The sequence below is a fragment of the Silene latifolia genome, chromosome 3 (assembly GCF_048544455.1).
Source record: "Silene latifolia isolate original U9 population chromosome 3, ASM4854445v1, whole genome shotgun sequence".
Lineage (NCBI taxonomy): Eukaryota > Viridiplantae > Streptophyta > Magnoliopsida > Caryophyllales > Caryophyllaceae > Silene > Silene latifolia.
The window spans coordinates 141,277,055-141,288,559 of record NC_133528.1 but is presented as its reverse complement, the minus strand read 5'-3'; the positions used below and the strand labels follow the sequence as shown (position 1 = coordinate 141,288,559).

The 11,505-nt window shown below is 34.0% G+C and overlaps 1 protein-coding gene across 3 annotated transcripts; it reads left to right on the top strand.

The window, feature by feature from the left end:
• Nucleotides 1–5,083: 5,083 nt before the first annotated feature.
• LOC141648196 (3-hydroxyacyl-[acyl-carrier-protein] dehydratase FERN, mitochondrial-like) lies at nt 5,084–11,019 on the top strand. 3 transcript variants are annotated; one of them, XM_074456693.1, is made up of 4 exons: nt 5,084–5,255; nt 7,355–7,714; nt 10,324–10,439; nt 10,563–11,019. In XM_074456693.1, exons 2-4 carry the CDS (start codon nt 7,457–7,459, stop codon nt 10,669–10,671), a joined length of 483 nt encoding a protein of 160 aa, XP_074312794.1. In that variant the 5' UTR covers nt 5,084–5,255; nt 7,355–7,456; the 3' UTR covers nt 10,672–11,019. The 3 variants fall into 3 exon arrangements, with proteins under 3 accessions (XP_074312794.1, XP_074312795.1, XP_074312796.1); XM_074456694.1 differs by having other exon boundaries at nt 7,333–7,714; XM_074456695.1 differs by lacking the exon at nt 5,084–5,255 and adding an exon at nt 6,998–7,268.
• Nucleotides 11,020–11,505: the final 486 nt, after the last annotated feature.

The window sequence follows — 11,505 nt, the reverse complement described above, 5'->3', positions numbered from 1 at the left end:
ATGAGGCTAAAAGGCCCTACGCCGAACTGGGTTGTGACAAATGTGCATGCATAATACGTACTACATGGAATTTACTCATGTAAAGAGTAAAATGAACGCTGAAATATGCCCCTACGTCTTTTGTTATTGCTAATGTCATATTTAATTATACATAATATGAAGTTTATTTTTCAAATGTCATATGTATTTCTCCTACTAATTTTAAAATTACTTACCTCACAATACACTTCAACTTCTATTGATAATTTATTATTATATTATTTACATTCATTTGTCATTATATAAAAGTATATTAACCAAAATTTAAATAAGATATTCACAAATTATTGATAAGTATAAAGTTTGATATCTATTTTTGAAGGAGTATTAAAAAATAAAGAAAGTTGCTGCTAATTTGCGAATCGAAATATAATATTACGACAAATGAGTAAATGTTTTGAAAAACTTTATTGTGCGATTGTTTTACAATTTAAAGTAAAAATGGTACCACGAGTAATAAAATAGATATGAATGAGGCTTGAAGGTAAATTAGATACACTTATTATAGAAATATGTCTAAGGTTAAGATTCATTTCAAGCAACGATCAACATTAAAAAAAAGTCATGAAAAACACATAAAAGGGTAAGAGTAGTCTTTCCCTAACATAGTGAAGACCGTCTCTCTCAAGCTTTTCTTCTGACAAATTTACATGCGTAAAAAACGGTACTATTCAATTATATGGAGCAAACTAATTATTGTTGATGCTATATATATTTTTTTTTTTGTGTAAATTGAGCACATAATCACTATAATTTAGGTAGAGATACGAATTAGGGAAGGGTAAGACATATTCGTCATGCATAATACGATGTTTTAACCACCTTTAGGTAAAAATATAAAAAAAAAATGAAAATAATTTAACCTAAAAGGGGGCCACGTACTTGCTAAATCTTCTATAGTTCTCTACCGCATTAATATTCTCATGAAGTTTATGACATTTATTTCATACTAATAAAAAAATGATTATACTGCTTCATACAATTTGTTATTTATAACTTTTAGCTAATTTATTTGAATTTGCTTAAATTTATATATTTTAAGTGAAGAATATTAATTATAAATATGATAAAGATAAAGTTTGATCTTTAATTTTCTCAGAGATAAAAAAAACTCAATTTTTATTTTCTTATAATATACTAATTAAAGGTAATAATGTAAAACATGAAATTACACCACAATCTACTATTTCAATATGTCGATGATCAACACTCAAAATAGCACATTAGTTATTTAAATAGTGTAAAAACTCTCAAAATGCTAAAAAAAATATTCAATCTGTCATTATCAAACAAAACCTATGTTTCTGCATTTTTTTTGTCATGTTCAACTTAATCTTTACAGGATGTAAAAATGATGAAGTCAGAAAGTAGCGGTTAGTTTTCTGTTAGTTAGATGGACTTTTCAAGAGAGAGTTGAAAACTTTGCATTTTAGACCGTTTTATGTGTGAACCGAAGGGATTAAGTAGTGGGCTAAAGGTTGTTTCGAGTGAAAATTAGGTTGATTGCGACGAGTTTGGTTGACTAAATTTTTTCCTTACTAGATCTAGAAAGGGGATAATAGTTATGAGATAATAAAATTTGAAGAAAAAAGGGCAATAAAAATGAGATGGAGGTAGTAAGACTTATATATGCAAAATGAAATAAATAGCAAAGTTCGTGTATATATACATAATATTCTAACTTATTCAGTTTACAAACATAGTACCCAAACACTTTGTTTGAGTATTTGGAATGGAGGTAGGGGAGGGGATGAAAAAAAGACTAAGAAATGAAAGGGAGAGAGATAAGAGGGAAGATTGCTTCTTAAACTTTTCTTTGTTGAAGGAAAAATAATTTGTCTTCGGTAAGGGAGATGAGGATTCATATATATCATCTGGAGTAAAGATTGATGTTTCATGGAGGTGAATGTGATTTATGACTTCTTAGATGTAAAACGTAGCAGAAAGGTAGTGATAGTGGTAGTGGATTTTAGGTTGTTTCAAGTAGTAAGAACTAATCACATTGGCTGATGTTTTATTTTGCGGGTAAATTAGTGGGGGTGGAGGGAGGGTGCATTTGTGGAAGGGTAATGATTTTAAATAGGATAATGATAATAAATAAGGTTATTTATCAGCAAAATATCGCTTGCATTAAAACATATAGGTAACATGAATAATAACAAGAAACCTCAAAAGATCATACTGATAAACTTAATTTTGACCCCATCCATCCAAATTAAATTAAAATCTTAATTCCAACAACATTGTCGAGAGCAAGGGTTAGTTTCCATTGGATTGTGGATTTTTCTAGAAGTAGGGGTTTAGTTTTTCACTTGGTTGGATAAATTTGAGAGAAGTTTTGAAGACAAGGATCGATCTTTCAAGGGATGAGATTGTTTTAGATCATGTGTGTGAATATGGAAAAAAAGAGGGGTCGCGTGAAGGATTTTGTTTCAAATGAGAAGATGAGGGGGGGGTTGGTTGGCAAGACTATTGTTATAGGGGGTGTCATAAGTAGCCCTAACCATGTAGTATTGCGTTGGAATTTGGTTCAAATTCAAAGGTACGTCTATAGTTTGACTGGGAGATATAACATTATTTAACTACCTGTAAATGTTTTTACGTAACTACCATTTGACCCAACAATGATTATTGTTTTCCTTGACCAATTGAAAAACAAACAGGTATTAATGAACAAGATTTAAAAACTCTCAGTCCCAAATATCATATATATAAACTTCATATTGGTTATATTTTCTTAAAAAAACAACATTGTCTAGAGCAAGGGTTAGTTTACATTGGATGGTGGATTTGTCTAGAAGTAGGGATTCAGTTTTTCACTTGGTTGGATAAATTTGAGATAGGTTTCGAAGACAAGGATCGATCTTTTAAGGGATGAGATTGTTTTAGATCATGTGTGTGAATAGGGAGGAAAAATAGGGGTTTGCGTGAAAGATTTTGTTTCAAATGAGAAGATGGGGGCCAAGACTATTGCTATAGGGGGGGAGGGGGGTGGGATAAGCAGTCTTAGCCATGTAGTATTGCGTCAGAATTTGGTTCACATTCAAACGTACTTCTATAGTTTGACCGGGAGATATAACATTTTAACTACCTCTAAATGTTTTTACATAACTACAATTTGATCCAGCAATGATTAAATTATGGTTGTTATTCGAAAGAAGGAGATTTGTTGCATCATTTGAGTTGATTATGCAGAGTAGATATTATTGTTTTTCTTGACCAATTGAAAAACAAACAGGTATTAATGAACACATTCTAAAAACTATCAGTCCAAGTATCATATATATAAACTTCATATTGGTTTTATTTTCCTAAAAAAAAGTATTTTATTAATCAAACATTCTTTTATTCCTATGTCAATATTATGTTAACGGAAATTATTTGTTGGTCATGCGGCACACATAAAATCTTAGACATGAACGATGTACTATATGTCTATATTCCATTTTATTGTGAAATTTACCACACATTATTTTAATATCCGTGCAATGCACGGGCAAGAAAACTAGTGAATACTGAATAAAAGAATGAATAAAGTAGTGGAAGTTGTTGATTTTTAGGAGAGAGAAAATAATAAAAAAATGAATGAAATTTACCAAAAAAGAAAGAGAGAAGATAATCAAACTTGTGTGAAAAAAGAAAAGAGGGAAGATAATATGAAATTGGAGGATTAAGGCAATCCCCACATGTATAACAAAATCAAAATATCTCATTAAGGTGTGTTTACAAATTAAAAATTACTTGTAGAATCACCTATTTATGCTATATAATTAATACGGAGTATGATATACTCCCTTCTATTCAATACTCCCTCCTATTCTTAATAACCCTCCCCTTTCATGGAGGGCACGGGAATTAAGGGAGGGGAGTATTATATGGTAAAGTATTGTAGTGGGTATGAGATTGGAGAGAGGGAAGGTATTGTGTGATTAAAATAAGTATTGTTGTGAGGGTAAGGTGATTAAAATAAGTATTGTTGTGGGGTAAGGTGATTAAAATAAGATAAAGTATGAGTATTGCGGGATATTGTTGTGGGATGGGTGATTAAAATAAGTATAAAAGTTTGCCAAATAAGGAAATAGGGAGAGTATTGTGAATAGACGAAAAAGGAAATAGGGAGAGTTATTTAGAATAGGAGGGAGTATAATTTTCTCTATTTCCTTTTCCGTCTATTCACAATAACTTCCTTATTTCCTTTTTTGGTAAGTGTTTGTGTGGTCCAAGTTTAATTGTATGGTGAGGTAGTGTATTTGTGTGGTACAAATTTATTTATATTGTGGGTTAGTGTGTTTTCTTAATTTTTGTGTCAAAATGAAAAGAGAAGTTTATTGTGAATAGGGTGAGATTATCAGTAAGACTCTCTCAAGTCTTAAGACTCTGCCACATTAGCTTTCCACTAACTTTTATTATTTCTTTATTATTCAGACCCACCACAGACTCACCTCAGACTTTATACATTATCCGTCAGACTCACCTCAGACTTTACTTTTCCACTTTACTCATTTTTTTCACAAAAAATAAATGACACATGGAATTCACTCATTGGTTAATTTTACTTTACGGTAGGGTCAAGACTCACCCAAAGTCTTAAGTTGAGTCTTGGATTTCCAAGACTCAACTTAAGACTTTGTTAAGACTTTAGTAGATTATTGGTAGTTTTCAGTGAGTCTTGTCTTAAGACTTAGCAAAGTCTTGTCTCAAGACTACCAATAATCTTACCCTCATAGAGCAGAAATGAGGACTAATCATAGATCATTTTAATTGAGTGGGAAAATTTTACCGAACTCTTATTCTTTTAGTAGTAGTAGACTAGTAGGGAGATGACTTTGGGTGGTAAATGAGAATGAGATATAATCAAAGTCAAATTTTATGTTCAATTATTTAAATTTAAAATCAAATATATTTACAAAAATGAAATGGTATGTTGTTTATAACTATAAAATTGATATTTTATTAAATTTAAATAACGTGTTCCGTACCCAGAATCTCATGAAATGCTTTGTCATGTGTCGTGTCGTGTCCTGTCCGTGTCCGTGTCCGTATTGGTGTATCAAAAAAAACTGGTCCTGTTCTCAATTTTGTTTTGATATTTCCCTCATCTCTCTCAGCCCATCCTCTCCCTCACAAATCACAATCGACGTGACCCAGTTAGCCAACCACCACCATCGTCCACCGCGCTTTACTGTTCACTGCCCACCGTATCTATCCTGTAATTGGTAAGTTCAACCCTAAAATTAATTGGTTTTTTTTTTTCAATTTTCAAACTAGAATATATAGATTAATGCTTATCGAACTGAGATTAGTCTTTAGAGTTAAATATGTATGTTTTGGGATTGATTTTTTGGTTGTCTCTTAAATTTTTAATTATTCAGACCTTATAATTTAGTAAATAGGGGATGACGTTTCACGGTTTCGAAATTTGATGGTTCTGTTATGGTTTCAACATCAATTTAATTGTAATGCTACCCACCTATTGTAGATGGGTTGATAGTTCTGTTATATGGAGTATCGGATACGGGTATACTTACTCGCAGAGGCCCTCCTCATTATGATCATCTTATGTTTCATTCTCAAGGCTCATTATTACATCCTAATAACACTGTTAACATCTTTAATTTGTCTCTTTTTATAAGATATAAAACAAAAATGAAAATGTTCTATGTTGCGCTGATGGACCATTTTGCTATATATGATTATTGATTAGTGCTTAATAGTAGTTACACTGTCACTAGTATGAAAACATTAGTTTGCGGCGCCACATTTGAGGCGTTTTTACCAAGTCGCCGCGAATGAAAATTCCAGCTTTTTAATTTATTTTTTTTTAAAAAAAAGGAGTCACATTTGAGGCATTGTCTAAAAAAACGGATCAAATATCCTATTTGAGGCGTTTATATCCAAAACGCTTCAAATAACAAGGCTTAAAGAATTGGATCGCTTCTCATTTTTCATTGTACAACGTCACACCCAGTCACCCACAATGCCCTCTGAGATTAAGGCCTGTACTTGAGTATTGTTTAGTTAGGAGTAACTCAGATTTAGGCATGTACTTTATGCAAATTTAAGTGGGTAGTCTTTAGAAACAAACTAAGTTAGATATGTATGTTTTTGAGTTAGGGTTTCTGACCTCCTTCAACTCTCCATTAACTTTATCCCTCCTCAAACAACCATACTTCGACCTTTTTACATCCTCAATGAGAAGTATCACAAATCACCTACAATAAGCACAAACTACTATTAAAAAACCTTCATTATGAAGCATGAAATGATAATGAAGATTTCCTGAATTGTTAGTTAGATTTATACACTACTGGGTGGGTTAATGGTTAATTCGGCAGGCTAATAGGTAAATGAGTAGGTTAATTGTAACGGTAAAGAGGTGATTTAATAGATCAATTAACAAACTAAGATAGCGAACACAATTAATAAGGACATGGTTTAGACTAATGAGTAATGTTCACGGGTTTAATATAGAATTTATATAAAGCACGGGTACGACATGGAAAACAGAATAATTAGGGGTACATCGTAGAATTCCTAAAAAAAAAAGACTTGATGGCTAAACAGACTACCTGAGAGCATGGTCAGGCAGGGCTGATCCGTGCTGTTGTCCAGGTATATTCAATTTGTTTTTATCTAATCTAACTTTTATTTTTTAGTCTTGCTTGTGACGGGCTAATCCCGTCACAAGCTTGTGACCTCTCACAAAAAGGGAGAGGGGACAATGTGGGGCACCCCCCATGTGCTTCCCACTCACCTCTTAATGGGTATTTTGTGAGAGGAAATGGTATCCGTCACAAGCTTGTGACGGATATCGCCGTCTTCAATGAGATTTTGTGTTAAATGAATGAACAAGATTAGAATATATCTTACCCTCAGTTACCTAGGTAAGTCACAAAACCAAAGAACAAATACAGAAGCAATTGAAAGGCTGCTAAAAAAGAGAGGAGAACAATATCAAAACGTTCCTTTTTTTTTTTTTTTTTTTTTTTTTTTTGACAGTGAGAGAAAATAGAAGGTCAATCCATAGCTAAATTTGCAATGGAATGAGCGATCCTATTAAACTTCCTAGGACAATGACTTAGAGACATACAGTGAAAAGATAAAACCAAAAGCTGTAAAGATAAAAGGATAGCTTTTGCTGCATGATCCAATGCAGCAGAGTTGCAGACTTGAAGGACCAAGAAACTCCCTGAACTTTCTCCATACAATTCTTGTCTTTGTTGTTCAGAGTAAGATACTGAGATGCTTAATGAATCTTTAACTTCCTCTTCAACTCCTCTCTTATCTTTTCAGCAATAATTTGTGTGTAAAACAGTATGGTAATCACTGAGTTGAGGTGAAGCAAGGCGATTACGCGAATGGATTTCGAATTAATTCTGAATTAGCAGCAATTGGTTTGGGCAATTAGTTGGGTGTGATGACGCTTTCATCAAGCCTTGTGAAATCCTTCAAATTCTGCTCAATCTCTAACCCTAAATTCCTGAAATTGGGGGACACATTCAAGCAATCTAGGGTTTTCTCATTCGCTGATCTTGTCGATTACTCCAAGGTTACCCTTGATTTGAATCCTGTCCATTTTGATGCTGATTGCGCTCGAACTGCTGGTTTTCAAGACCCAGTTGTTCATGGAATGCTCATTGCCTCATTGTTTCCTCGTATTATCGCCTCTCATTTTGTAAGCTGCATCTTAGTCTTTTCGCTTTATATCTAATTCTTTTCGAACTTGGTAGCTCTTGTGTTATTTACTCCCTCCTATTCGGAATAACTGTCCCAGTTGGACAATGGCACGAAAATTAAGGAATGAAGTTAAATAATGAAAAGTATTGTATAGGGGTAAGAATATAAGAGAGTTAAATAATGAAAAGTTTACTAATAGGATGAGTTAAGGGTGGTTGGGGTCGTAAATAAAGAAAAAAGCCAACGGTAGGAAAGTCATTAAACCTGTCCAAATATGGCAAATGGGACAGTTATGTGAATAGACAGAAATGGCAAATGGGACAGTTATTCCGAATAGGAGGTAGGGTTAAGAATATAAGAGAGTTAAATAATGAAAAGTTTACTAATAGGATGGGTTAGGGGTGGTTAGGGTCGTAAATAAAGAAAAGAGCCGAGGGTAGGAAAGTCATTAAACCTGTCCAAATATGGCAAATGGGACAGTTATGTGAATAGACGGAAATGGCAAATGGGACAGTTATTCCGAATAGGAGGGAGTATATTATCATTGTGATTATGATGGGTACTATTGTATGAAATTTCATTTTGAAAATACGATTTTTGTTTGGAAAAACAGTGCACTTGGTGAGTTATCCATAAACCTACCTGCTACAGGCTCTCATCGTTTTGTTGCGCCCCATGCCTTTAAAAACTAAGGTTGATGCTATTTGATCATCTTGGATGTGAGGGATTGGACTATAAGAAAGGGGGAGGTGTGTTTTCTGAGGAACCCTTCCTTTTACAGGAAATCATTCAAACTTGGTTAGCATATGAAATATTTGACCTTCACTTGAATTCTAGGTTATACTTCCACCCTTTGAAATGTGAGTTGCTTTCTTAGCTCTGAAAGGCAAGGGTGCGCGACTAGACGCAAGGCTTGCGCATCACGGAAGCGAAGCACAGTGTTCTATCAAACGAACTTGGATTTTTTAAAATGAGATCTGCTTTGCGTGAATGTAAAAAGTGCTCTTTTCTCAGTGTTTGAACTTTAGCTTCAAGGTTCTATCCGAGGATCTTGGCCAAATACCCTATGAGTTGTGACTATGAGATTTGCTTATAATGGGTTCTTTGGTGTTTGTCACCCATCCGAGTCTCCAAATATTTTTTTCAGTGTTGGCTTTGGAGACTTTGTATTGAGCATTCAAGTCTTTGGGTAAAAGGGATAGAGGCTTATAATCTTAAAGGCCCGACATGGGTGAATTAACCTTCCTCTTGGACTTGGAAATAATTAGAGCGTATTAGGGATGGATTTTTACACTTGGTGGGAGATTCTTTTCCAGCTGAAAATTTCTCAGTGGTTGGATTAAGGAAGGCAAAATGTCCTTTAAACCTGTCCGCGATCACTTTCCCAGGTATTTCTTCAGTTAAAAGGTGGTGTTCTGTGGTTTTGGATATCTCATTCTGTTATAGGTATTTTTCTATGTCAGACTCATCTTGCAATTTTTGAGAATCTTTGTTCTAGGGCCTAGGGATTATCAGTTGGTAAATAGATGCTTTTGTTTCAATGATTGTGATTCTATTTCCCATTTATTTTTTGATTGTGGTTGTGCCGAAAGACGTTCCCCAACATAATCTTTTATGGAAGTGGCTTACTCGCATAGCTTGGAGTTTTAGGCAAGAGCTGTAGTGGTTGCCTGGTTGGTAACTAAAAATTGGGGTTGAAGCTGGCACAAGAAATGGATTCTTGTTCTCTGCTTGCTATTGTTTACTTTCCTTTGACAAGAGAGAAATCCGAGGGTTTTTACAAATGTTTGTAGGGAGATAGTCCATAAATCTTATTGTTCACAAGAGAGAATTCCGAGGATTAATTATACTCCCTCCTATTCACTCATTTATTCCCTTTTTCCGTTTTCATGATAGTCAGATTTTCTTCCCTCTTTCCTTTTTTGGAAAGTTTTGTGTGGTCCAAATTCAATTGTATGTAGGGTAGAGTGTTTTGTTTGTGTGGTCCAAAATCATTTTCTTATTTCTTGTACAAAATGGAAGGGGAAGAAGTGAGTGAATAGGAGGTAGTATTAATTATGTAGTTAGCGGTAGAATTTATGCTTGATTGAACTCTTGTAACGAGGAGGAGATGATCCGTAAGTCTTATATGGTATATTATCTTGTAAGAATCTGCTGTTCTTTATTTTGGTTGAAATTCAAAATCTGAATTTCTACCCAGAAGAGAAAAGAAAAGTTACAGAGGGCATATATATGTCTCCTTGTTTGCAAATATGGAAAACGTGTTTAGAGTTCACCGATAGATGGCTTGCTTCATCAAAGGTGTCTAGGATGTCAACTGCAAGCTGGATACTTTGTTCTTACATCTGCTGTCACACATAGTAAATAATTGTGTTTCTCTCAAGAGTCAATTGCTACTAGTAAAACTGTATATAATATGTGCTATATAAATGGTGAATTTTAAATCGGGCTAACCCTAGAAAGTACGTAATAACTCATCCGCGATCGTCTATTGTTCCGACTTTTGTTCTATTGCTTAGCATCTTATTAACAAAACTGTCTCTTTCATGGAAGTTAAATTTATTAGGATGATTGTGGTTCCTGATAGCATGCTTTTGATGTTTGTAGCCAGGAGCTGTGTATCTTTCACAAAATCTACAGTTTAAACAACCTGTCTATATCGGAGAGGAGATTTGTGGGGAAGTAGAAGCCATCAGTATGAGAGATTTCAAAAAGAAACACTTGTAAGACGTTCAACATGACTGATAAGAACATTTTTGATTAATCTATTTTGGATTTTGAATATTAATCATCATTTTGGGTCTTGATTTGGACGACTTTTGTTCTATGTTTTGCTGGCTTATCAGGGTTAAGTTCTCGACGAGATGCTTCAAACAAGACAACATCCTTGTGCTCGATGGGGAGGCTATGGCAATCTTACCTACACTGCAATTAGAGCAGCATGTAGTTATATGACGAGGTTAATGTTTGAGCTTCAAATTTGAATTGGCGCCTTTCTCCGACCAACTTCTTATTAGTGTGAAAAAGGAAAGAGGGAAGATAATAGGGAGTATAAGACTCGGTAATCAGTATCAGGATTTAACCATGTCATTAGGCAGTAATTAGTTCCCATCATCTCGTCCCTTTTCTTCTCTTCTTCTTCTTCTTCCTCTTCTTCTTTACTTAGTATTATCTTTTTTGTTTGAAAAAGAATATATACTTCTCAACAATTTCCAAGAAACAATAAACTATAATAATTTGGTCCTTAATTTTCAACAACGAACACCGCTGATAATTATGTATAGTAAATTCACTTTCTGCTCGTCTTCTTTACGTTATTCTTCTTTTGTCACAAAAAAAAAATATGGTGGAATACTTGTAAACCCATCAACAAGTAATTGCGAAAACAAGTAGTTTGATGAAAATGCCTAGATGAGACGGTCTCGCGATAAGCTTGTTATAACAAGTAGTTTGATGAAAAAAAATTAATTAATTTGGTGGATGTTAAGTATTATGAAGAGTTTTAATCAATTTATAACCATGTTTTTCGCTGAGAATTTGGGGTTGATTGCTGGAGTGACAATAATAGTGGTCGTCGGATATTTGCACACTCTTCTGCTGCTAAAATCTACAAATGGGGTGTAAATACAAGCTAGTTTTTGGATTACAGTTTGGTTTTCCCAAGTTCCCTTTTGTCACAAAGTATTAAAAGTCTCACACTATCATGTTGGAACAAAGTAGAGCCACACTATCGACTGTAGAGTATGCACAGATCATCAGCGGACAGGGCATCCATCAACCATTATGCCT

Coding starts and splice junctions, on each gene's coding strand:
- LOC141648196 (XM_074456693.1), top strand. CDS start 7,457: ATGACGCTTTCATCAAGCCTTGTGAAATCCTTCAAATTCTGCTCAATC. Junction 7,715..10,323: donor GTATTATCGCCTCTCATTTT/GTAAGCTGCATC, acceptor TGATGTTTGTAG/CCAGGAGCTGTGTATCTTTC. Junction 10,440..10,562: donor GATTTCAAAAAGAAACACTT/GTAAGACGTTCA, acceptor CTGGCTTATCAG/GGTTAAGTTCTCGACGAGAT.